Here is a 22,700-nt window from a genome sequence, read left to right on the forward strand (position 1 = left end):
CATGTCCACACAAACTATGGTTCTCTCCTCCACTAAAAGAGGCCTGAGGACAACTATCACCTGCCACACTCATTTGAGTATGAGGTATGTTAAAAATGGTTGTATCGCTGAGCCTTTAATCCACGGAATAGTGGTGGTGACATAGCGACAGAGTTTATTGTAATGTCAGCGAAGGGGACAAAGCCCTCACAGCGTTAGCTGAAGCAATGGAAGCTGTCAGCAGATGACGCAGGGGTCAAAGTTCATAGGATCAGGGCCGAGAGGATCAATCGATAGGTTTTTTTTGTCCCTCTGGGCTACATAGGATGTGGCTGTCATTTCAAACTTGATGGACGTACTGACAAGAGGTGCCGAATTGTCCTCAGTGTGGTCAGAACATTGGATTTTGGAGTTCTTGTACCCCAGAGTCTTTAATCCAGGGTATAGTCTTTATAGGAAGCTATACTTAGTTGTTTTTTTCTGCTTTTTTGTTCAATATGTAATCAGTTTTTCTTTGTTATTGAGTACGTATTGTAAGTTCACTTATCTTAAAGTACATTGAATTGAATTGAAGGCTTTTATTGTAATTATACGTTGTCAATTTATTGTAATTTTAAGTAGTACATGGATGTGATACTTGAAGAGTATGTGAAGGAAATATAGTGCTTCGTGAGTCATACTGCAGTCAGTTCTGTCAGAGACTTGGTAATGGCTCACAGATTGCTGACCTGCAATGATGAATGCTTTTGCAAGATGCAATTGGCAAATTTGGAACACGAATATGGTTCTTTTTTTTTCTACATCTACAGTGGCAATGGAGTGAATTATGAAAGTGCAGTAAGTGCCAAAACGTGACTTTTACGTAAAGCTAAAACATCTGCTGAAAAGGTGGTCTGTAAAGCAGCCATTACTGTAGAGTATATTTATAGACTATGGATTATAAGGAAAGATACACAAGTCCATTACTATGAATAATTTTCAGATGATAGCCTTTCACACCTTTTGAATATAGCAGTATGGAAAATGAACATTTTGTATAGTGCATACATAGGAGTAGAAAAGTGCAGTGTATATAATTCCATCTTTGTGTGAACTAGAATACAAATGGTTGTTGTTGCAGATTAAAAACAGAACTACGTAAAATAATTTCAGTATTTTATTATTTATTTTTAAAACGGGCACTGTAAAAAAACACCACAATCAGTATCAAACTGCAGGTTTCTGTATAAAAAGAAATTAATTAGATGCGGAACACACAGAAGGAAAACAATTATGTGGCCACTAGTGTAATGACTTGAGTATTGTTAGTGTTATTGCTTTGCTAATGCAAATGTTCTTTTAAAATGAACTTTCGGCATAGCTCTTCTGTATGCACACAAATAACACAAAATACACAATACATTTTCTTTTGTCCTCATTGGGGTAGCTTGACCCTGTAACAGCTGGCTTTGGCTGAGATTTTTTGCTAACAATTTTTTTCAAACATCAACACAGTTAAAAAAAAGGACATATGCAGGTACGATAGTTTCTACAAATCGCTGCACATGTTAAAAAAATTCCAAATGATGAATTCCACTACATTCCTGGTAAATCACATTTAAGACTAGTAAAAAGATTTCATAACCAGCCCATGATCAACATGTTGCCGAGCCCATATTTAGAGTTTTCAATGAAATTATTATGTATATTTTACTTCCGAAAAAGCCTACACAAGCGCAGGAACACATTCACTTTGCCACCCAACACAATTGTAAATTTAAGACAGATGTTGGAAATATATCACACACAGTATTAAAATACTCAAAAAATAACCACAGATTCAAATCAAATTGGTAGCAACTCTTAATATAAATATCATCAGTAGTAGATATAACACTCATTGAAACGTGCACTGCACATTAGACATTCTGGTGAAAAGTCACAAGTCCTTTTTGCCAAAGATCTTCATCAAGACAGATTTCCTGCGAGGTGGATTCAGGACGTTGTAGGTCGTTGACGAGCAAGCGTCCTTTTGCCATCCCGCCACCGTCACTGATGGAGTGCCATAAGGCTTACCGTCCAATAACTTGTCGCCCAGCACCAGTGTCACACTGTAGTTAGACGTTTTCTCTGGGCCTCTGCAGGTCTGCTGCGTGGGTTTGATCTTCTGATAGGTTGCTAGGTGATGACACAAAGCGTGAACAGTCTAGACATATACAGCCGACTCATTAACTAGAACATGGAGGTTAATAGGTGTAACCTAACCAGACGTGAAGGAGTGGGAGCGAGGTTTGCTGCTCAGCTTGTCCTGATTGCTGTGTGGGGGCGACCAGTGAGAGACAGAAGTGTTTTCTCTGCTTGGTCCCTGAAAGCTGTGAGTCAGCATTTGCTTGCAGGTGCTGCTGCAATCAGCACCTATAGAAGGGACAGCGACAAATGATAGAGAAGTCAGATATAAAGTAAATGTTTGAATATTTTGGAATAGCAATCAGCACCTATAGGAGGGACAGCGACAAACGATAGAAAAGTCAGATATTAAGTAAATTTTTGAATATTTTGGAATAGTTTTTGGGGTTTACATGATTCCTTTTACTTTATATTGTTAATATAGGTGATAGTTTTAAATTATAAGATATTCAACTGGTGCCTTGACATTTTTTTTAAATGCACAAAGTCTTACCGCTGCTCAAAAAAGGTTGTGAAACACTGTTTTACAGTAATGCTTCTCTTCTACCTATGTACTTAACTTTTGGCTCATACGGGTCACTATTTTAAGAATGCATTATTCTGGTGCAAGGAAAACCAAGCACATAATGTTTGAGGTTTCACTAGTGTCAAAAGTTGGAAAACCACAGAACTAAATCACAGTACTTTTCGGATAGCTGTAAAAATAATCCCTGGGCTCCCCCCTGTGGTAGACATCATACATGTGGCTGGATTTATCATATCTCTACAACGCAACAAAAACTGGATTATCAACTTAAATGTCTTTAAGGAACAGCTGTGTGAAATGATAAAGCAGAGGCTTGTGCTTATCCTTATTTACACACTCCTTTAAAAAGGAAACATGCAGCATATAGGGATTTTAGAATAATACATTTGTTATTGTCATAGGGAATCATAGTGCTTTAGTTATGGATATTCCTGGCATAAATCAAATTATAGACTCAGAGGGATGTGTTTGGATCTTGCTGAAATGGTGACTAGGAGGCTTTATTTTTTTTTAAATGTCATTCAATAAATCCCCCCAAATTGAAGAATCGCTGTCCCATTATTGTTTAGTGTACAGATTACTTACTGCAGGAGTGTCCAAATGTGGATGACAAGGTCGATTCTTCCTCTAAACATTTCAAGTGACTCTGTGGAAAGCATTGGATCTCTCTGGAGACGGCAAACATGTCCTCAAATGTGTTTGGGGGTTTCCGTCTTGGAAATGTAGATGTGACATCATGCTGGAAGGTGCAGTAGCATTTGGATAGGCCATGGCAGCCTGAGCATGGAGGGGGGCTTCTGTTGGGACAAATACAGATTTTCTTTCCATTACAGAATATAATACTGAATATTAGTTCTAGGAACAGTAGGGAAAGGTTTGCCAGTTTTCTTACAAGGAAATTGGGATGTTGTCATCTACTGTGAGGGTTGACAACAATGGCTGACTTGCACCTTTTTAGACATGAAAAAATATTATATTAGGTTGTCATCTTGCTGAAAAATGGCCGTATTTACGTAAACACTTTTCTTACCTGTGCTGGCTTGTATTTTTGACACCCATGTGTTCATTATAAAGCGAGTAGAGGCACTGAACAGATATTCGGAGCCATCACGCAACCTAAAGGCCACAATTTAAAAACAATGCTTGTTCAAGGCTCTTAATTTTCACCTATTTCATGACTTGTTCATGTTGTTTTACTGCGTTCTTACCTCAAGCAAAAGCAGTTGGGTTTCTTGGTATACTCTGGTGCCCATAAGCACTCAGCTAGATTGAGGTTCAGTGGAGGGCAACATGCAGAACTCTGCAAGACAGCACAAGGTGACCACCCCTGCCTGACCACATTTTCATTCAAAACCCCCCCAAAAATTAATTATTCAAGGATACTACAGTCACGTACCCTCAGAGTTTCCTTTCTATCTTGGTAGAAGCACAAGGTGTGTCGATATAAGACAGTATGGTACGAATTCCAGCTTCTGGAGGCAGCCTGTGGAAATAAGATAAGAGTCTCCTGCTGACTAGGGTCTTTACTCTTGCTGACCGTGCTGCTTTAAACAAGAAATGGAAGTCTGCTTACTTTCTTTCCACCAAGTTGCAGCTTTTGCTTCCTCTCGAGAGTTCCTTCCATAGATTGGAACTCAGGCTTGACATCCTAAAAAACAGGGTTATGGAATCATTCATGCTTCATCCTTTCTTTCAATTAAAAAAGCCCAATTCCTTGCGTCACGGATGTTTTTAATCTCACCACAGTACTGCAGTGCCCACTTGTGGATGTCAAGACTTCCTGCATATCCTGGCCTTCGAGGCCCTTCCTCGTTCCATCCTTTTGTGGGAGACAGAAGCCATCTGACTGGTACTATTGATAGAAAAGAAATAATTTGTCTCTACTATTGTGGAGCAGCACTTCATTTTTCCTTAAGTATGTATATTATTCGTACTACAGTCTCACCTTTGAAATAGCGTTGTGCTCTTCCTCATCCTCTTCCTCCTGTCTGTATTGGTAGACGTATTTCTGATGGTTAAAATCTGGGAGTCTCAACTTATCTGAAGCTGTTTCATTGACACCCACTAATGTCTGGCTAAGGTAGTCTCTGTTTGGAAAGGCTGCCCAGGATCTTCGGTCTGTTATGTTCTGTGTTGGGCGTTGAGGACTTGGCTGCAGCAGGTTAGATGGAAGTCTGTAGTCAGCCACAAAGAGGTTTGGTTCTGAGGCCGTGGCTAAGTTTCGATAGAGTGTAGTTGGCTTATCGATGGGGGAGGAGGTGTGGACGGGATCGCCCGGCGGATTTGAATCCCTTCGATTGGGCTGGTACATGATGTCAGAACAGATACTCTGCCTGAAGTCTGGATTTTTGTTCCAGATCCCCTCCAGTTCTTCTTCCTCCTCCTCAAACTGTTGATGGTTGAGGTGAACATGTTCTTGTTGGGAATCTTTGACATTGTCTTTCAGCTTCATGGTGTCAATCTGTCCTACTTGAAGGGAGATAAGCTTTCCCACCATTCCAGTAATCTGTGGGTCCACCGAGCCCTGACAAAATTTTACATTTGACTTTAGATTGACAACCATGCGAGAAGCCTGTTGCAGAGACTGTGCTGCTTTCTCATCATGTAAACCCTGCACTATTGCACTCCTGTGGTACTTGTGTCCATTAAGGTCACGTATAAGTGTATGAATATTTGGGCACTGCCGTTTACGAGTTGCGGTAGTGTCCACTGTGGCTTGATTGGCATAAATTGGATCTTGTGATAGCTTGGGGCTTTCAACTTTTGCAGTTTTGTGTACTGATGATACTTCATCCCACTCCTGTTCTGCATCATCCTTCATGTCACATAAATGGTTACACTGTACCATCTGATGCTCATCTTTTTCCATGGCAGGACATGCTTCTAAATTGCTCTCATTATCTGGCAATTTTTTCACAAAAACACTAGGCGCCTGTGTCTTAGACTTGATTTCGGCTCTGATGACTGCATTGGCCAATAAGGTTTGAGACTGTTTGAATGAGCTCAGTGCTGTGTGCCGTTGGAAGTTGGGGTCTGGATCAATACCAATCATCTTACTGGATTCTTGAGGAGCTATAGTAATTATTTCCTGAATGCTGGGGATGAGACTTATGTCCTTTGGCAAGTCAAAACTTAACACAGATCCCAAAGACAGCAGTCTGTGGTGGCCTCTCTCTTGGATGGAGTTGCTTGGCCCTGCTGAAACAGCATATGGTGTGACAGTGTCCTCTTCAGAACACTCCAATTCAATGTCTTTCAAAAGGACATTGGGTTTGTCGAGCACTGTGTCAACTCCATCCTCGCACGGTGGCAATTTTTTCTTTCTTCGAGCTACTTTGAGTGGCCAGGTATGAGTGTCATAAGTGAATGTCTCACAGGCATAAAGAGGCTCATCTGTTTCCTTGTCAACTCCCATAATTTTCTGGATGGTATGTCTTCGGGTGTCTCTTTTTCTTCTTCGTTTCTTGCCCATTCTCTTAAGACTGCAGAAGATGGAGTTGTTGACATGCCTTGTATTTAAAGGGTGGAAGGATACACTGGATTGAGGTGATTGCCCTGTGGAGGAGGTTGGCAAGGCAGTCGGGCAAGCTGAGGATGTCAAGCGGCTCTTTTGAGGTGGGGGAGTGATGCTCTCATACACTGGGGCCACAGTTGAGTTGTTATCTTTGATGTGCAAGTAAGCACTCGCCTGTTAAAAGAGTAAAGGTGAAACATTTTTTTTGTCAGTATCGCAAAATTCTCGACAGTCAGTGTTTTTGCTGCTATTTTTCACCCAGCAAAAATCTCTCCAGGTGTTATGGATGAATGATGGTTAACAAATAAACAAAAGATGTAAAAAGATGTTCCACATAAGGATGTGGATCGTGAAGTGAAAGGAGAAAAGGTGAATAAAAGAAGGGAATGATAATTACACATTTGCGGGAGACAGTCAAAATACTCACACTTGGGTGCACATGGCATCACATTGTTTCTCTGACTACGTCATCTTGTTTTAGTATGATTACAACCTTTGGTAGATAGTTATTCTGCACCAGATCCTTAACAAATGACTTTGACTCTACCATACTGTTTTACGACAAATGTATGTTAACAGTTATACTTGTTTTATATGTACTCAAAAGCAGTAAGATTGATATACTTCTCATTATACAGAAATATAGTGTTAAAAATTACAGGACTTTTTAATGATGTAATGATATTGACTCAATTAACATGCCATCTTTCTGCTTCCCTGAAAAGTGATTCATTGGATATGCAACATTTTTCCCTGACGCCAGCGTAAGGTATTTAGTGACACCCTTTTAAATGAAAAATTACAGCCCTGCGGCTACAAACACAACATCTGTGTATGAGCATCGGGCAATGTAGTGTGGAAGAAAACAACTTAATATTCAGCCTGGCAGGAAAGTAAGGTACTTTGAAGCAGCAGTTAAGACTGAAAAGTCTAGCAACATCAATACAATAGGAAAGCTACTGTATTTCAAGAGGTACTGAACTATACAGAATGTGTCAGGACTACACTAAGGCATGTTTAGTACAAAATGGACTCAGAAGATGTTAGATTGCATGCCCCCTATACTGCTATGATTACAGTAGCGCCACCCTATTGTCCTCAATTACAATATCACTCATTTAATGTGGATCATTTGAGCAAGATTTGTTGGGAGTTATTTTGCTTGCAGTTATGAGTTCTGTTGGAGGAAAATTTGGGGCTATTGCGATAAAATTTGTTTTCTTGCATTTCAAATAGCCACACAAATTTTATCTGGACAAAGACTTGTGTGGTCGTGGATAAAAGACTTGTGTGGTGGTGGACTTCAAACATTTTTTCTTGGTGTCACATTCCTCTGCTTGGAAAATTGATCACAACACAGGCAAGCTCTAGATCCTGCTGTGCCTTATATGGTTTAAAAGCAACAGTAAATACTACACACAGCATGCATTTCCAGCACACTTAAAGGCGCAGCATGCGTCGTCACTCCACACCCTACAATTTACCTCGTTTGCACTCTGCCGATAAATCTTTTTCTTTCGCTTTAAACTACCCAAAGTATTTTCCAAAAGCCCCTGGCAGCGTTTCCAAAAGTTTTTACAGGCAGGCACAGTTGGCTAAAGGAGAAAGTGGGCAAACAGACACATATAAGGGCCAGATAAAAAGAACAAGAAGTGAAGAGATAATAGTTGGTGAAAGAGTGCGAGTCCAAGGGTGCTTTCAATGTCACTATATAATTGCAATTTGGTGGATTGTTAGAAATAAAACGTATGTGTACTCACTCTGTGGAAAGACTCAGAAGTCTGGTCTAAAAGCTCAGTGTTCCCCACAGTTTGGTCGCCAACCTGAAGCTGTCTTTGCCCTGAGTTACCAAAGCTGAGGATTAGGTTGACCAATCCCCCTAAAGCAGGGCTGTTGGGCTCCTTAATATCCTTCAGGGGGAGTGAGGAAGACGCTGACTGTTTATTGTCACAGCCCCGTTGTCCGATACTTTTCATGACCTCGTAACCATCCTCTAATTGCTTCTCTTTTGGCTGCTGAGCATGTCCAAGGAACTGTTCTAAAATCTGGCTGTCTCCTCCTGGCTTGGGTTTGCATGCCTCTGAGATAATATTCAGAGATTGACAGAACTCATAGGAATCTGTGCTCTATTAAAAAGCCAAAGAGAGAACAATTAGGTAATATTCATCCCCTTCAAAATGTGTGCTATTAACTCAAGATGGTGTACATGTGTGAGTCTTTATTGTGAGTAACTTTATTGTAAAAGTTCAACAGTTCAAGTGATACTTGCAAAAGTACCTCTGATGGCGAGTACAAAGTGGCCTCTGTATAAATGTTATCTATTGAGGGCTCTTGTCTTCTCTTCTCGTGAAGCCACTCTTGTTTCTTCATTTTCCAGTGCACAGAAATCCACCCAAGCATATTGTGCAGTTCCTCCATGCGCTCTGCTATCTGAAACATTACTCAGGGTCAGTAGTGGTAAAAATACTGCAGTTTTATACCTTGAAAGACATGTAGGATTTAGCTCACCATTTGAGTGAGGTGGTGTTCTTTGTCTAAAATGTTTCTCCCGGATGCTGCCAGCTTTTCAAACTCCTCTAATTTCTGCTCGATTTCGATATCAAGCTGTGGGGACGGGAGAGTTAAACCATCTTCCCCTTTGTGCCTTGTTTCTGAGAAAACGCATAACCGGGTGTTCTCTGTCCATGAGCTGAAGTTGGGGTGAAGTCACAGGATTTGGAGAAGACATGGAACAGAGTTGTAAGAAAACAAAAATATAACAAAATGTGAGAATACTCAGATCTTAACCCTAAACAGGGATTGATTAGCTTGTGTAATAAGTTCTCAAAGGCCTCACTTTTCAACAGGGACCTTTGCTTAACTACAAGAACATTGTTTTCTTTACCTTTAGGCCACACACAATAGAATATGACAAGAACATCTGGCTCTAACATGGGTCATAGCCTTGCGCTTTGCTTACATCATTGCGAGGTAACTTCTGAAGAACTCTTGCAGATTCAAAAACTCTTGCATTCGTGATTTAATCCGCATGACAATCTTTTCCAGTTCTGCCCAGACCTGCAGCATTGTCTGCATCTTAGTCCAAATAACATGCACTCTCTCTGGGCACAGTTCCTTCAAACGAGAAGCATGACTCTCCATTTCCTTCACCTCGTCACTGAGTACTTCATAGTCAATCTGTGAAAATCACAAAAATAGACGTCTTTTATGGCATCATCTTTGGCAGTCTTACGTGATCATGTAGCCGTTGTAACCCAGTCCATGACTTCATCACCATAGTTTCATGTGTACTCGACAGCCGGAAAACATATGGTCTGCATATGTTTGATCACGCAATACCGAACTCGCCATTGTATCCACCTTTTTCTTTCTTTTGACAAGGCAGTAATTATTAGTGTTATAGGTTCTTGGGGAGTAATACTTCATAGCATCTGTCTGCAACGGGGAGCCTCAAGAACAGTGAGGGAGGATTCCTGTCTCCTGACACTACATTTATTTCTGTTTGTGGGATTAGGTCATTTCTTCTTCAATGGCATTAGGTCCAGATAACTGTGCGTGTAAGCAGACCTGGTTCCTACAGATTTTGTATATTTTTAAACTTGCATTTTAAACAAACCAGTTTTGGAGCATTGAATAATGTGCCATTCAAACTAATCAATAAAGAGTAAGTCATGCAATAGCCTAAATGCCATTCTGAAACTAGGCAAGCATTATTATGATACTTTTCTCACCTGAAGGTGAGTGTTTCTCTTCTGCAAAGTCTCAAATCCACAGTGATCTGGCTCACATTGGACAGCCATCTCTGTCTCCTTCTCAAGGATATCCAGGTCAAGCTTGTTGTAGCAGCAAAGGCACTCCTCCATGCAGACGGACAACCTGGCATGCTAGTGCCGAGCACAATTTGTCATGAGAGCTTGTTAAACCATAGTTTTTAGTCATTATTATTCAGAGGCTAAGAGGGCAAATGTTTTAACTGGTGACGTAATTTTCCCCCAGGCATGTTTATGTGCAATAAATCACAACATTGCAAAGAAAACACCCAAAATAGCTCATTTGAGGGCTCTAAAATCTATGGTGCACAAATCAAACCAGATGTTGCTATGATTTTTCGTCCATTTGTTGTGACAGAACAACTTAGAGAGATACTCTTTTTTTTTTTTTTTTTTTTAATAACACGTTTCTACAGTTATTTTCTCACCATGCTTAGTAGCTCCTGCATGGACTGCTCAAGAGTCTGTGATTGCCTTCTTTCCCTTGCCGTGTCATTCAGCATTTCCACTGCCTCTCTCAGCTCATCCACAGGGTCACAGATTCTTATCTGACTGCTTTGAAGCCCCTGCAGAATCAAGTTTCCACAACGATTGAGCTATGAAAACTAGTACTTCATTTATTAGAAAAAAATTATCACCAAGGACCAGTATTAAATTCAGTAGTTTTCCTGCCTTTCCTACCTGATTTAAGCAGTTTTGACCACTATCATGCTCACGACTGTCCTCCAACGTCACACGCTCCAAGAAATCAGTCAGCATATCTGTGTCCTGCATCTCGGAGCTCTGTTGAGTCAAGGCACTCAGAACACGTTGGTACCTGGAAACATTTGAATCATTGGAAAATCAAACACACCTTAATCATCACTTGCGCTCCGAGCCTGGTGCTTTTCAACAACCACATTTGACACACTCAATGTATTATCGGAGTTTATTTTACTGTGCAAGAACCGTGTTTTGATGTAGTCATGTGTCATATAAACATATCTATTCCAGAGCAAGGATATAGCTGCATGTGTGTAACATTTATTTTTGAGAGGTGAAAATGAGCCATTTGAAAGGAGATTTTTCCACATTCAAACACGCTTGAAGTTTCTTGCATTCAATGTTAATAAATGACACCAGTCCAACTGCTGGTTAGTGAGAGTTTATTTAAAATTCTATTCCTGGCCAAGCTCATTACCTTTTCTAAAACGCTAAATGGAAAACTTTACCACTCCTTGTTTTTTGTTTAAAAAAAATTAAGTGTTCTTTGTAGTCTGGTTTGGATGAGTATAGTAGGTACATTTAATAATGCAGCTAAATTTCAAATTGTATTGTGGATCCATGGCAACAACATTTTATGGTTTAAGTCAACCAGAGTAAGAAGCATGGAAAGGATGATTCGGATATTCGGTGTGTGGTAGGTAGGCCAATATTCAGACTACGGTTTCTGACCTGTAGTATACTCTTAGTGGAATATTATGTGGTATGTATTATGGTGAATTGTTGGAAACACTGACATTAAATCCGAATAGCCTGATTACGTGTAAATCATATTTATATCTTACTTTCTGTCCACTGCCTCTATACGTGATGGTAAGCTGTGTATATGTGGGTGACTGTGGCCATGGAGTCTCTCCACTTCTTGTCTGAGAGCAATGAGCTCCCGACCTCGTGAGGACATTTCTTTCTCCAGCTGACCGCTCTCCAGCTTTGCAATTGACTTTGTTTCCGGGTCAGTGGCAGCAAGTGTGGAATTCTTCATGGAAAGTTCCACAGACTCCAGCCAGGCCTCTAGGATTCCAAGTGCTTGTAGTACTTTAACAACCTTAAAAAGGAAGAAACAGAGTTGTAAATGTAGTCTCTTAGAAACAAAAACATTGATAGTCTTAGATAACTCCAGTGAGATCGAGAAATCTATTTCTGTCAAGCACGAGAGAGATGGTTGTGAGATAAATATTACCATAAAGCCAATGTCTTCTGAGGCTTGAAGGAATACAGCATTCCTCTGGTGCCGCTTCTGCAGCTCATCCCAGAGCATCTCCAGTTGACTGAGGAACTGTCCTATCTTGGCGCTGCCTGGGTGCTGTGCACGGACCAAACCATGTCCTTCCTAAGGATGGAACAATGTGAAATGTCCACCAATGCCTTACCACAACCAAGGTAGTTCAGCTCATTGTCTTAAGACGGTATCTTACTTTTTTAACCACCTCTACCCTGTCCCTATTGGTGAGGATTTCTTCTTGCACTGCATTTTGGCACTTCCTTGCTGCTTCCAGCCCTTCAAAAGTGGCAATTGAACATATTTGTGTGGCCATAGAAACATTTTCCTTTAGCCAGGAAAGAGTCTGAAATGCAAATGGGAAGGAATCGGGTTCAAAAGATGGACATTTAATCTGTCTGTTAATGGTTATAAGCGAAAGAAATAGTATATAAGAAACTAGATGTACAAGTGGAACACAAAAGTTGAGGAGTAAGTAATATGTGAGGTAATTAATTGGACTAAAGAGCAAAGTTGTTGTTGGCAGAGGTTAGTTCACCTTGTCAGCTGAAACAGTGAATTTCTGGAGCTGAATGGGAAGCTGCGTGTGGCCTTTGAGGGCATTGGCACGCTTGGGCTCACCTCTAGGCTTCCTGCTGGAAAGAACACACAGACATGCAACTCATTTTATGACTTACATAAAGACCTGTCATTACATAACGAAGAGGGAGTGAAGCTAGGCTGAAATTACCTTTCCCTCCTCAACAGTTGACTGATGATGACATCATCAGGGCCTTCTCCCATGGGTAAAGAGGTGTGGTTTGCACATTGCTGTGCCTGGCTTTGCTTTGCACTCCCACAACATTCAGATGTACTCTGGTGGAATGAAATGCATTCTTAAAAGTAAGATAAATACATACCTACAACACTTGTGAAAAAAACTGAAAATAAAGCTGGGGAGGTTAATTATAATTATAATTTATACTCTTAGAAAATAGTGAAAATACTGCACGAAAAGCAAGAGACAGACAAACTATAATTGTTTCCCGTAAAACAAACAAGATGTCTGTTTTTAGCTGTCATAATTTTAACTCTTGATTTAAATCCCACATCCTAAACCATGTGTCATAATGGAGTCGACATCTATTCCCTACACATTTGCTTCTGTTCGCCCTCCTCCCTAATATAAACAACCTCTGAAGTGTGCCCAACATGCAAATCCTATGATAGAGATGATGTCAGATAATGCAAGTGAGTCTTTAGAAATAATCTGTTCTCAAGCTTCTTCCAACCAGCCCTTTTCACAAGGCACTGGTGCACTAGTGTCAAACCTCATCTCTTTTTGACTGATCCCCTTTGAGTGTCTTTCTATGAAGTGATGTCAGCCAAGAACTATCACTTAGTGCACTGACTGCATCTGGTCTGCAGGCCTAGCATCTGGCCACACTTAGCCAAAGAAACAAATGATGCTCGTGTTTACCTCTAGCTATAAGAGACCATACTACTGACATCGACATTAAAATGAGTCACAAAACACAAAGCTACAGATAATGATGTCCAAATATTCAATTAAAATAAAATCACCTATCTAATTGGATTCAATTTGACAAAAATAGTTGATATTTGAATGGGCCACATTTACTTTGCAAGGGAAAAGTTGCCAGAATATGATTTAAATTCACAATCCAGTCACCCTGCATTGACCCACCATCATTAAATCGCCAATGTCTGTCTGTTTATGAAGGAATTTGAGTATGGATATTATTCTGTCATAAAGCAAAAGTTTACATAAACTAGTTAGACTTTGAGGTGAAGGTGAAATTGGGTTTACTCTGGCCCAGGAATCAGCATCGTTGCACCAGCCAAAGGTTAGAATTTTTATGGAACCTTATAAAATTAGAAAGCCAAGATACACATCTAAAAGTTATTCTTAACTTATGCTTGCTACAAAATGATACCATACGTCTTTCAGGACAGAGTGGCACTAAAAGTACATTTATTTTAGGGCCACTGAAAATCTGGCAATGTACTACTGAGTATTACTATGTAGTATAAAATCAATTTATGTTTTTTTTATTCATTTTCTGAACCGCATATCCTCACAAGGGGGAGGGAGTGGTGCTGGAGCTTATCCCAGCTAAATATGGGTACGAGGCGGGGGACACCATGGATTGGTGGCCAGCCAATTGCTGGGCACTAGTAGACGGACCACCATCAGGCTCACACTCAAACAGGAGTTCCCCAAGAAAGCCCACACAAGCCCGGGGAGAATATGCAAACTCCATACAGTGTGGAGCGACCTGAGATCGAACCCTAGACCCCATAACTGTTTGGTCGATGCGGTAACTGGGCTGCCCAATTCATGCTTGTTGGGTGTAAATCTGGAATCAGTGCCCACACCTGACCCTAAATGCACTGTTATTAGGGAAAGCCCCTTTGAAGCTTCAAATTGGGAACTTTACCAACCATCTGACACTTTATGTGTGGTGTCTACAGATGTTGCTGGAGCTAATGGCATATTTCCCCTACGAGCTAAGAGCCACAATGTGGTTGTGCTAGTCATAGATTTCAACGCCGACACTGCTCACCAAATATTCTTCAGCTTGAGTTTGCCTTTCTGTGTTCTGCTTTCCCATGGTCGTTTGAATCTCTGTTCCCATACTAAGTCGGAGTTCTGACGTCAAGGGGTCAGCCTCTTCTCTGGCAAATGTTGATCCCATGGGAAGGAGGGCTGTCCGATCGCTCCTGCAGGACAAGCAGAGAAAAAGATGGCCATAACGCTGACAGTAAAGATTTAGAGGTCCACAATAAAGTCCAATTATGGTTGTGAATTTTCTTACAGTGTTTGTGTCTTTTGGACTTAAATAGCCAAAGCACACAGTTTATACCGCATCCGTTGCCTCATTTGTGGAACTAGTCCTCCAGTAGGACATACTGTCATTCTAAAAGAGTTTTTATAGTTGGGCAATGATGAGCATGATTCTTCCCAAAGATATTTCCTCATTTGTTGTTTTGATCATGGTGGGGGAAGAACACTGTCTTATGTTGGTCCAAAAAACTCCATGGGTGTTCTCGTGGATTGAAATAGGGTGGCTGTAAAGGCCATCTGCTTGTTGTTTCGACGTGAATTCACTCAGTCCTGCCTTTTAATTTTACATCCTATATATAGTACATCTAACTTGTTACATCACTGTGTGCCTTGAAATTAGCTGATTTTGGTTATCAGAAACGCCTCGTTCCATTAGGACATTTATCATCTAACCCGAGTTTTTCCATCCCTATAGTGAACCCAAATATACAACCAATGTGTGTATTAAATATGTAAGCTAAATGGTTACCTGAAAACTTTCTGAAGAGAAACCCAGCAGTCTCTGACCTCGCTCTGCTTTTGTGTGACACCAGCAGCCAAGGCAGGGTGGAGATTTGACAGTTGGGAGACACTGACATCTAACATCTGGCACATACGCATACATGGCGTGGAAAAGGTTAGGGAGAAATGGTTATACAGAAATTATTTGGGAATTTGATCTTGTGAATGTGCTTTCTTACCATAATTTGACTGGCAATGTCACGGATTTCTCTGTCTCCAAAAAAGCCTGACTCTTTTGAGGAAGATATGCTTTTCATCTAGGACAAAAGCAGACGTCTCAATGATGTCATTTCCATGTGTTGGGCAAGACATGAGGAAGGCAAATTAGAATACCATGTGATTAATGGCAAATAATGTATTGTCAGCCTGCTGGTAAAATGACGACACTTCCAGTGCAATATGAAGATTGTCTTGGTGTTTTTTCAGATGAGACTGTACCTTTAGCCACCTGCGCACACACACAGCAGAAATAATACAGATGGTATTTTGCTCATCCTCAATATAGTAATATTGATTCATCTTGAAAAACACTCACATTTTATTGATATTTTTTCTCCTGCTGGAGATACTTTTACTATCAGACTTCCCTTGCTTCTCCAGTTTTAAGGCCATGTGATTGATCTCTTCATGGAGCGTTCTGTATAATTGCTCATCCTACAAAATAAATAAACAGACAAAAAAAACCCTTTTAAATACTAATAAAACTCATTTTACACTCTGGGCTACTAATATGTATTATTTAACCAAATAAAACCTTTATTTGAATGTGCAATTAACTTTAATGTGAAATGTTAGCCTGTTATTGCTTTGTCTATATTATATATACTCTATTAATACGAAAGCACACCTGTTTCAAATCCAAAATTCTTCTGGTTAGCTGTATTTTGTCAACATTTGCACCCAGAACATTAACAAGATACTGCTCGCCTTCCTGTTGGCACACATAAAAGGTAGAGTTTATGGACCCCATTAGTGGGAAAACCAGACATCTTTAAGGAACCAGAATCATACCTGCCATCAAGACAGTGTATATAAAAGAAATAGCCACAAGCATAAGGAAACAAGCAGTGAAATTGAAGTAGAGGAAAACTACACAAGAAGAAGCATTCACCCTCTATGTTCATTCTGTTTTATCATCATTGTCCTTGCACTAACTTAAAAGTATTCTACTCTACATTTTGTGTTGTATTATGTTAACGTTATGCATGTAGTTTTAATTTGTTCATGTGACTAATGGAACAAGTAACAATTGTATTAACATAATTGCTGTTGGAATTCAATTTGTTCATCTTACCTTCTCTTTAATCCATGTCTCAAGCTTGTCCACTTTTTTGTTGAATTCTTGCAGGTTTTTGGAACAACCCAGGACCCGAGATTGACTGGCTGCGGTCTGTTTCAGGATGTTCCATTGGTCTTTAAGGTGAGTGAGCTGATTCTTTACAAGGTCAGAAGTGGGATTCAATTTGCAGATCAGATGATCACCTGTCTTTTGATTTAAAATAGTAGGGTTTACTAAGGGTGTCACATGGTGCAACATAATATACTAATCAGTGTTCACAATTTTTAAAAAAAATAGCTACCTGGTTGAGTTGGATGATGGTGTTGTCAAAGTCTTTGAGATCTCTCTGAAGTACCTGAGAGGCTTCATCCCAATCCTGCAGGGGGCAGCGCTTAATGTTGGTCTCATCCTTCACATCTTGCTCTTTGCTTTTGCTCCAACTCTCTGCCTAAAAGCCAATTTCCTCTTATTTTTTTGTTTATTTTCATATGGTTTGGTTTTATCAAATTAATGGGAATTTTCATTTTAAGAAATATTTAAAAGGTAGAACTTCCATTAGAGTAGAGTCCAAGGCTGCAAGTTGCATGCCCTGCATCTCATCACTAGATAGTGCCATAGTAAATGTTAGTAAATAAAGTGCTTTATCTGCTCACTGAGATAAATAGGCCATGTGTTTTAGTCACACTAAGAAACACTTAATTTTCCAATGTCAATGAAGGCCAAGTTGAATTTTAAATGGACACTGCCAGCACATAATTGCATTTGTCAAGCACTGGTGACTTTTCTGGCAAATGACGTAAAGAACGAGCATTCAAAAGCAAGTGGCACAATCCCAAAGCTCATTGAAAGTTATCCTTCATTTGCTATGAAGCCAGAGTTTGGCTTTTTTATTTTCCACAGTGCTACTGTTACATATTCAATCAAACGTCAAATTATAATTTGTTGCAGTATAAGGCCAATGTAAAAACAACATCTGAAATGAGTGATATCGGCTAATGAAAATAATTGCAATTATTCTTCTAGTGCATTCCACATAAAGACCACACATGATATATCCACTAAAGAACACTTTGCGTAAGAATAAAACATGTAATGTCACCAGGCCTCAGAGAAGCATATTTACAGGCCCCTTGAGGCATCCAAGGTATTTGTGTGCAGAACAGAAGGAAACGAGCTTTGACAAAATGAGCCTGCTTTTTTCGCCTCACACTCAAAGGCTCTCATAGTTCAGAATGATCTCATACAGGAAGTCTATGATTCCCTTGTTTCTTCCTGTCTCAATCCACAAAAATGGCTTGTTGGTCTCAATGTACAGTTGGGCCTCAGTCAGGCCCTCCGAAATAGAGGACCACTAATATCGACAGTTTTAGATATTATCACTGCTTCTTAAAGTCAGAAATATGTATGTCTGCACTTAAAACTGAGCTCACATAATGTCATTTTGCAGTTAATATATTTAGAAATCCTTGGATATTTAGGTAATATGACAATTATACACATTTTTTGTTTTGAAGTGTATTGTCATGGTTACATTTAAACTCAGGCAGTTTGCTATTATGAACAACTTTCTACTAAAACTGCTTCCTGCATGGACAGATTGATGGGATAAAATGTCTTTCTGGCAAGCTCACCGTTCCACCGAAATGGAAGTAAGAATGAGATAACATGCCCATTGTAGCTCAGCAGAGCTTTGCGTGGCCATAGGCGTGAAGAGATGGAGCCAAACAATGATCTCATCTCCAAATCATTGCTTCACTAGTGGCGCTTTTCCCTCCTTGTCTCTCTCTCCTTAACTGAACATAGCTCGTTCAGCACTTGGGACAAAATACAAAGCAGTGCGTGTTTGGGCTGATTCCATTCTGAGACATAATATAGTAATGCTTATAAATTAAGGACAGTCATATTTTAGTTTTACTTCTGTTGTCATAAATTGTTGAATTGTTTCTCCTGAGCGGTACTGACTGCAGTGGAATATAATACTGTGGTTGACTTTAAGGACAAATGGCATCGTTTTAATATGATCTTATTGGTTTATATTTATAAGTGAACCTTGTTATCCAGCCAGAGAAAGCTTGCCCAATCGTTATTGCGAGAATTTAAAATAAAATCCCAGTTTAATTAAGAGTTGATGTTTTCAAAACTCATCGAGTTGATATTTAGAGAGGCCTTTCATAATGATGCCCTTGACTTTCTTGAGATATTTTTACCTAAAGTTTGGGTTCCACATTATGCACCACTTTTAAGATGTTTGGATCTTCAATTGCATATTTTAAAACCTCCACTTTACTTTGGAAAATTTCTTTTACTGAACTTATTCACAGTAATAAATCTTGTTAGAAAAAAAGTAAATGGACGGTAGCAATGACAGTCATCAGGATTTTTGAAAGGATCACATACAATTACTTGGCAGACCACAGCTTTTAGGAATGGAAGAATGGCATGTTCAAACATTCATTCGTTTTCTGTACCACTTTTCCTAACCATTCTTCCATCGGGCAACCAGTTCAAACATTAGTTTCAAGATTAACAATACCTGAATTTGCCATGACGATTTATGAATAGCAGGATTTCAAAACCCATACTTTGAACTAACTAGATCTTGGAGCTGGGATAGTGAAGACAAAGTGGTTCAGAAAATGAGATGAGATCAATTAGTTAAGTACTTGGAGTGAGCCCAGATGTTACCCTCATTATTTAGCCAATTGACCTAAAGGTCCTTGAAGACATCACGGTGTTAGTGTGTTATTTTTACCGGCTTCCATGTGGACTTTAGAATGTCTTTTCTTTTGTTAACATCTTCCCTGACCTCATGTTTTCCAGTGAGGACTGCCTCTGAAGGGTGTGCTGTAACAGCACAACACACATGCACAAACTCATACACACACACCCACACACATTGGAATACAGAGATGACTTCAGCGAGGACCTCGCCAAACATAACAATATCTTTTTGCCCCAGGTCAGGCAACATACAGCATACAGGACAGCTTTTTTTCTGCTGACTCTTGATTTTTATATATATACCAATAGTTATAGTCAACAAATAAGAGACTTCAGGATCAAAACTGCTCTTGCCGTTATCTTGCATTAACTGTCATACAAATATGTTAAGTAAATGTAAATACACATTTAAATAGTTATTAATTTTAAACAAGAATGAAAAAAATATGAAGATTTACTCTTGAAAAAAGGCACCAGCTCTTTCCACAGTCAAATTTAAGAAAATGTCTTACCTGATGGACAGATTTCTGACCATTTAGTTTACATGTGGTTTGTGCTTGGATTGCTAGATAATCGTCACCATTGTGAGTTTTCAGTAAAACCTGTAATTTGGAGAAAAAAATAATAATTTTGGTGCTATTGTTACACAAACAACAAAGTGAATCTGTTTGTTTGTATGAAAAAACTAAACAAAGACACCTCAAAATTAAGATGTCATTAGCATATTAGTGTCAACCTATTTATTAAATCTAAGGCAAACTAATAAAGGAGATATTTAGACATTGTGACTACTGCTATGAAACTTCAATATTGTATTTTTTAATTTGAAAATTAATGAAGAAAAATAAAATAAATCTGTGAAAATGACAATATAGTACCTCTAGATTAATCAGATTAAAAAAACTTCACTTCGTTATTAGCTTTTTATATCTAAAATAATTCTACAACTGTATTTTCTTCTTCTTTTAATTTTAACTTTAGTTTTTTTCTTTACTGTACCTTGAAATGAGATGTAGGTTCATTCTCACAGTTGACTCCTACAATCCTAGGCAGTTTGGGAACGGTCGGGCTGCTAATGTTGTTGTTGTTATTGTGGTTTTTGGATTTTGATCCCAAAGTGGATTGCTGCTTTAGTCCCACTGAAATTATGTTCTCTGGACTTTTATTATTGCCAGAGATTGTAATCTTCTTGATGGATCTGGAAACAGCAGAGGAAGTGGCATCGTTCTGGTTGAGGTGGTCCTCTGCGGCCATGTCCTCGTGTTTGTGTTTCACGAGGGCTACCTGTTGACCATTTTGCGACACCTGGCAGGTACCATGTGTGAAGACCTGCTGTCGACTGAGGTAGAGTGAGTTTAAGTTCTGTGACAGTGTACAGTTATCAAAGTTCTGGCTTTGCAGATAAGTCCTTGTTAACTCCTGGCATTTGGACACTGCAGGGACTGACAGTTTAGTCCCAATGGTAAACGGCTGTATCTTCTTCACAATACTCTCAGACATTGCCACTGTCCTGAAAAGAATACAAAAAGGATTGAGAAACTACATTTTTCGTTGAAAACAAATTCTCTCACATCCCTTAAAAGGATGTCTTTACTCACCACGTCTGCTTGTCCAGTCTATGTGCAGCTGGCAAGTGAAGTGTTGAACAGCAAGTGAAGAGGGAGCTCAGTTGTCCACCTTCTTGTGCATGTTGAGAATACATAGCACGCAGCTTACAATTGCTTCCTTGGAATCTTGGGAGCTGACACGTTCCCAGACGTGGCGTAAAGCTGTGCCGAGGTGTGTGACGGCTGAAGAGAGCCTTTTCCTAAGGAACTGGACCAGTGAGCTCACCAGACTGCTACTGAGGAGCCTGATAACCAGGGACCGTAGCAGGATGAAAACTGCTGGCATGCTGCCTGAATGACTTTATGCTTGGAGTGAAAAAAAAGGCTCTCTAAAGGAGGGGGAGAGTGGCGGGCTGGTTCAAGCAAGGATGAAGTCACCACCTCTCCATTCTCTCTTTTTCTCCCTGTCAAGAGCTTAGAGAGCTCGAGAAGCCTTTGGGTGGCAAAACACTATCAGAAACAAATGACCAGAACAATACTCAATACTCAGGAGAACTCAAAGAGTTTTAGGTGTTAGCCCCATTGGATCACACACACCTACTTTGACTCCTTCTGAGCAAAATCTGGAAAGCAAAGTCTGTGCGATGCTCCAGTGAGCTCCGTCAGCCGAGAAGTGAGAATGCAGTCCGTAGTCTCTTGACCTTCCCCCATCTGTAGGAAACATTTGTCACGCAGGTTATTAAGCTTCTCGGAACAGAACGTCCTGTCACTCATCATTTTGAGCCCCAGAGCTGTTGGCACTGGAACACGTGCAAGGCCAATGGCAATCAAAACAGATGCTGACCCCCCCAACTACCACTCCTAGATGGCAGCGCATATGTCGAAGTGACTGATTGGAATGTTGGTGGTGGCATGCTTTTGTCAAAGCAGCAGGGGTAATAATGAGAAGGTCAGAGAGCAGAAAAATATATTTTCAGGGCGGAAAGGAGACATTCTTGATGCTGATAAAAACTTTCCCAAAAATGGAATTCTCGCTCTTCACTCATCTGACTTAAAAACAACACCTGGTTGGGAGCTTAACTGCTCACTATTTTAGGTGTTATCATTCAGAAAATATTTAACTGTGGACTCTGAACGTGTTCTCATAGCTTGGGTACAAATGCAATAGGATTTAGGCAATATCACAATGTGAGCACAATAGAACATGGCCATCATTGCTATTAAGATAATTACTTGTAATATCGGTTCATCTTGACCAGAATGAATTCTTTCACGATGTCAAAATACACTATGTCACGTTCACCCCAAGATATGATCTAAAATACTTTTATTGAACTTGTATAGTATTGAATAGTATACTAAGGATTACACTAGTCAGTCAACAAGGCACACATGACTGCACTGGAGTCAACATGTTAACTCATGCGATGAACTCATGTGGTAAAGATCTGGTTTTCCTATGAAGTTCTTTCAGGAAACAGATTAAAATCTGAGATTTTAATCTCCTAACGGGGGCAGGTGTGGCATGTGGGAAACACAAGAAATAGGCTTTCATTTCCAAGGGCAACCAAACATCCCAACAAAACAGATCAGTAAAATGGCAGAAGGTTTCTGATTACATTAAGTTGAGAGGCTAAGTAATCTGAAACAAAAATACAATAGTTCAGTCAAAAATAAGACAGTTAAATCATTTTCGTTATAAAAATTCTATACCATTATGTTATATTTGATCATTATTATGATGGTAGTCATATTTATTCTACATTTTCAACTGATTATTATCTTTTAGTCATTTTGCTTGGAAAGTCCCTGGATTCTACTTCAATGTGACACCCGCCTTATTGTTAAATTTAATAATGCACTGGTGT

The 22,700-nt window shown here is 39.7% G+C and overlaps 3 protein-coding genes across 4 annotated transcripts in view; 1 reads left to right on the forward strand and 2 right to left on the reverse strand.

The window, feature by feature from the left end:
* ntpcr (nucleoside-triphosphatase, cancer-related) overlaps positions 1-22,700 on the forward strand; it is a 28,436-nt gene that overhangs the window by 5,112 nt on the left and 624 nt on the right. The window contains exon 6 of the transcript XR_013328161.1: positions 16,634-16,705. The gene's annotated coding sequence lies outside the window, so the exon portion shown is untranslated. The remainder of the gene's footprint in view (positions 1-16,633; positions 16,706-22,700) is intronic.
* On the reverse strand, positions 1,123-4,402 carry LOC144205678 (uncharacterized). The gene is made up of 8 exons (XM_077730218.1): positions 4,245-4,402; positions 4,068-4,154; positions 3,880-3,971; positions 3,702-3,787; positions 3,564-3,621; positions 3,257-3,468; positions 2,224-2,373; positions 1,123-2,136 (listed from the first exon to the last, which is right to left on the reverse strand). Exons 1-8 carry the CDS (start codon positions 4,293-4,295, stop codon positions 1,898-1,900), a joined length of 975 nt encoding a protein of 324 aa, XP_077586344.1. The 5' UTR covers positions 4,296-4,402; the 3' UTR covers positions 1,123-1,897.
* mymx (myomixer) lies at positions 4,368-21,121 on the reverse strand. Of its 2 annotated transcripts, none has more exons than XM_077730204.1 (25): positions 20,884-21,121; positions 20,285-20,795; positions 19,798-19,887; positions 16,866-17,012; positions 16,580-16,771; positions 16,133-16,216; positions 15,821-15,939; positions 15,619-15,733; positions 15,465-15,542; positions 15,254-15,369; positions 14,504-14,660; positions 12,667-12,791; positions 12,475-12,568; positions 12,133-12,282; positions 11,898-12,047; positions 11,503-11,762; positions 10,637-10,772; positions 10,384-10,521; positions 9,917-10,069; positions 9,145-9,362; positions 8,694-8,874; positions 8,463-8,615; positions 7,946-8,311; positions 4,617-6,359; positions 4,368-4,523 (listed from the first exon to the last, which is right to left on the reverse strand). In XM_077730204.1, the coding sequence occupies exons 1-25, from the start codon at positions 20,985-20,987 to the stop codon at positions 4,368-4,370; spliced, it is 5,736 nt and encodes a 1,911-aa protein (XP_077586330.1). In that variant the 5' UTR covers positions 20,988-21,121. The 2 variants fall into 2 exon arrangements, with proteins under 2 accessions (XP_077586330.1, XP_077586329.1); XM_077730203.1 differs by having other exon boundaries at positions 12,475-12,571.

The sequence above is a fragment of the Stigmatopora nigra genome, chromosome 12, assembly GCF_051989575.1.
Source record: "Stigmatopora nigra isolate UIUO_SnigA chromosome 12, RoL_Snig_1.1, whole genome shotgun sequence".
In the NCBI taxonomy this organism is placed as follows: Eukaryota; Metazoa; Chordata; class Actinopteri; order Syngnathiformes; family Syngnathidae; genus Stigmatopora; species Stigmatopora nigra.

Coding starts and splice junctions, on each gene's coding strand:
- LOC144205678 (XM_077730218.1), bottom strand. CDS start 4,295: ATGGAAGGAACTCTCGAGAGGAAGCAAAAGCTGCAACTTGGTGGAAAG. Junction 3,788..3,879: donor CCCAACTGCTTTTGCTTGAG/GTAAGAACGCAG, acceptor TGTGGCCTTTAG/GTTGCGTGATGGCTCCGAAT. Junction 2,374..3,256: donor CACATTTGGACACTCCTGCA/GTAAGTAATCTG, acceptor TCCCTTCTATAG/GTGCTGATTGCAGCAGCACC.
- mymx (XM_077730203.1), bottom strand. CDS start 20,987: ATGTATTCTCAACATGCACAAGAAGGTGGACAACTGAGCTCCCTCTTC. Junction 16,217..16,579: donor AGACATGGATTAAAGAGAAG/GTAAGATGAACA, acceptor GTGTGCCAACAG/GAAGGCGAGCAGTATCTTGT. Junction 15,734..15,820: donor AGAAAAAATATCAATAAAAT/GTGAGTGTTTTT, acceptor GTGTGTGCGCAG/GTGGCTAAAGGTACAGTCTC.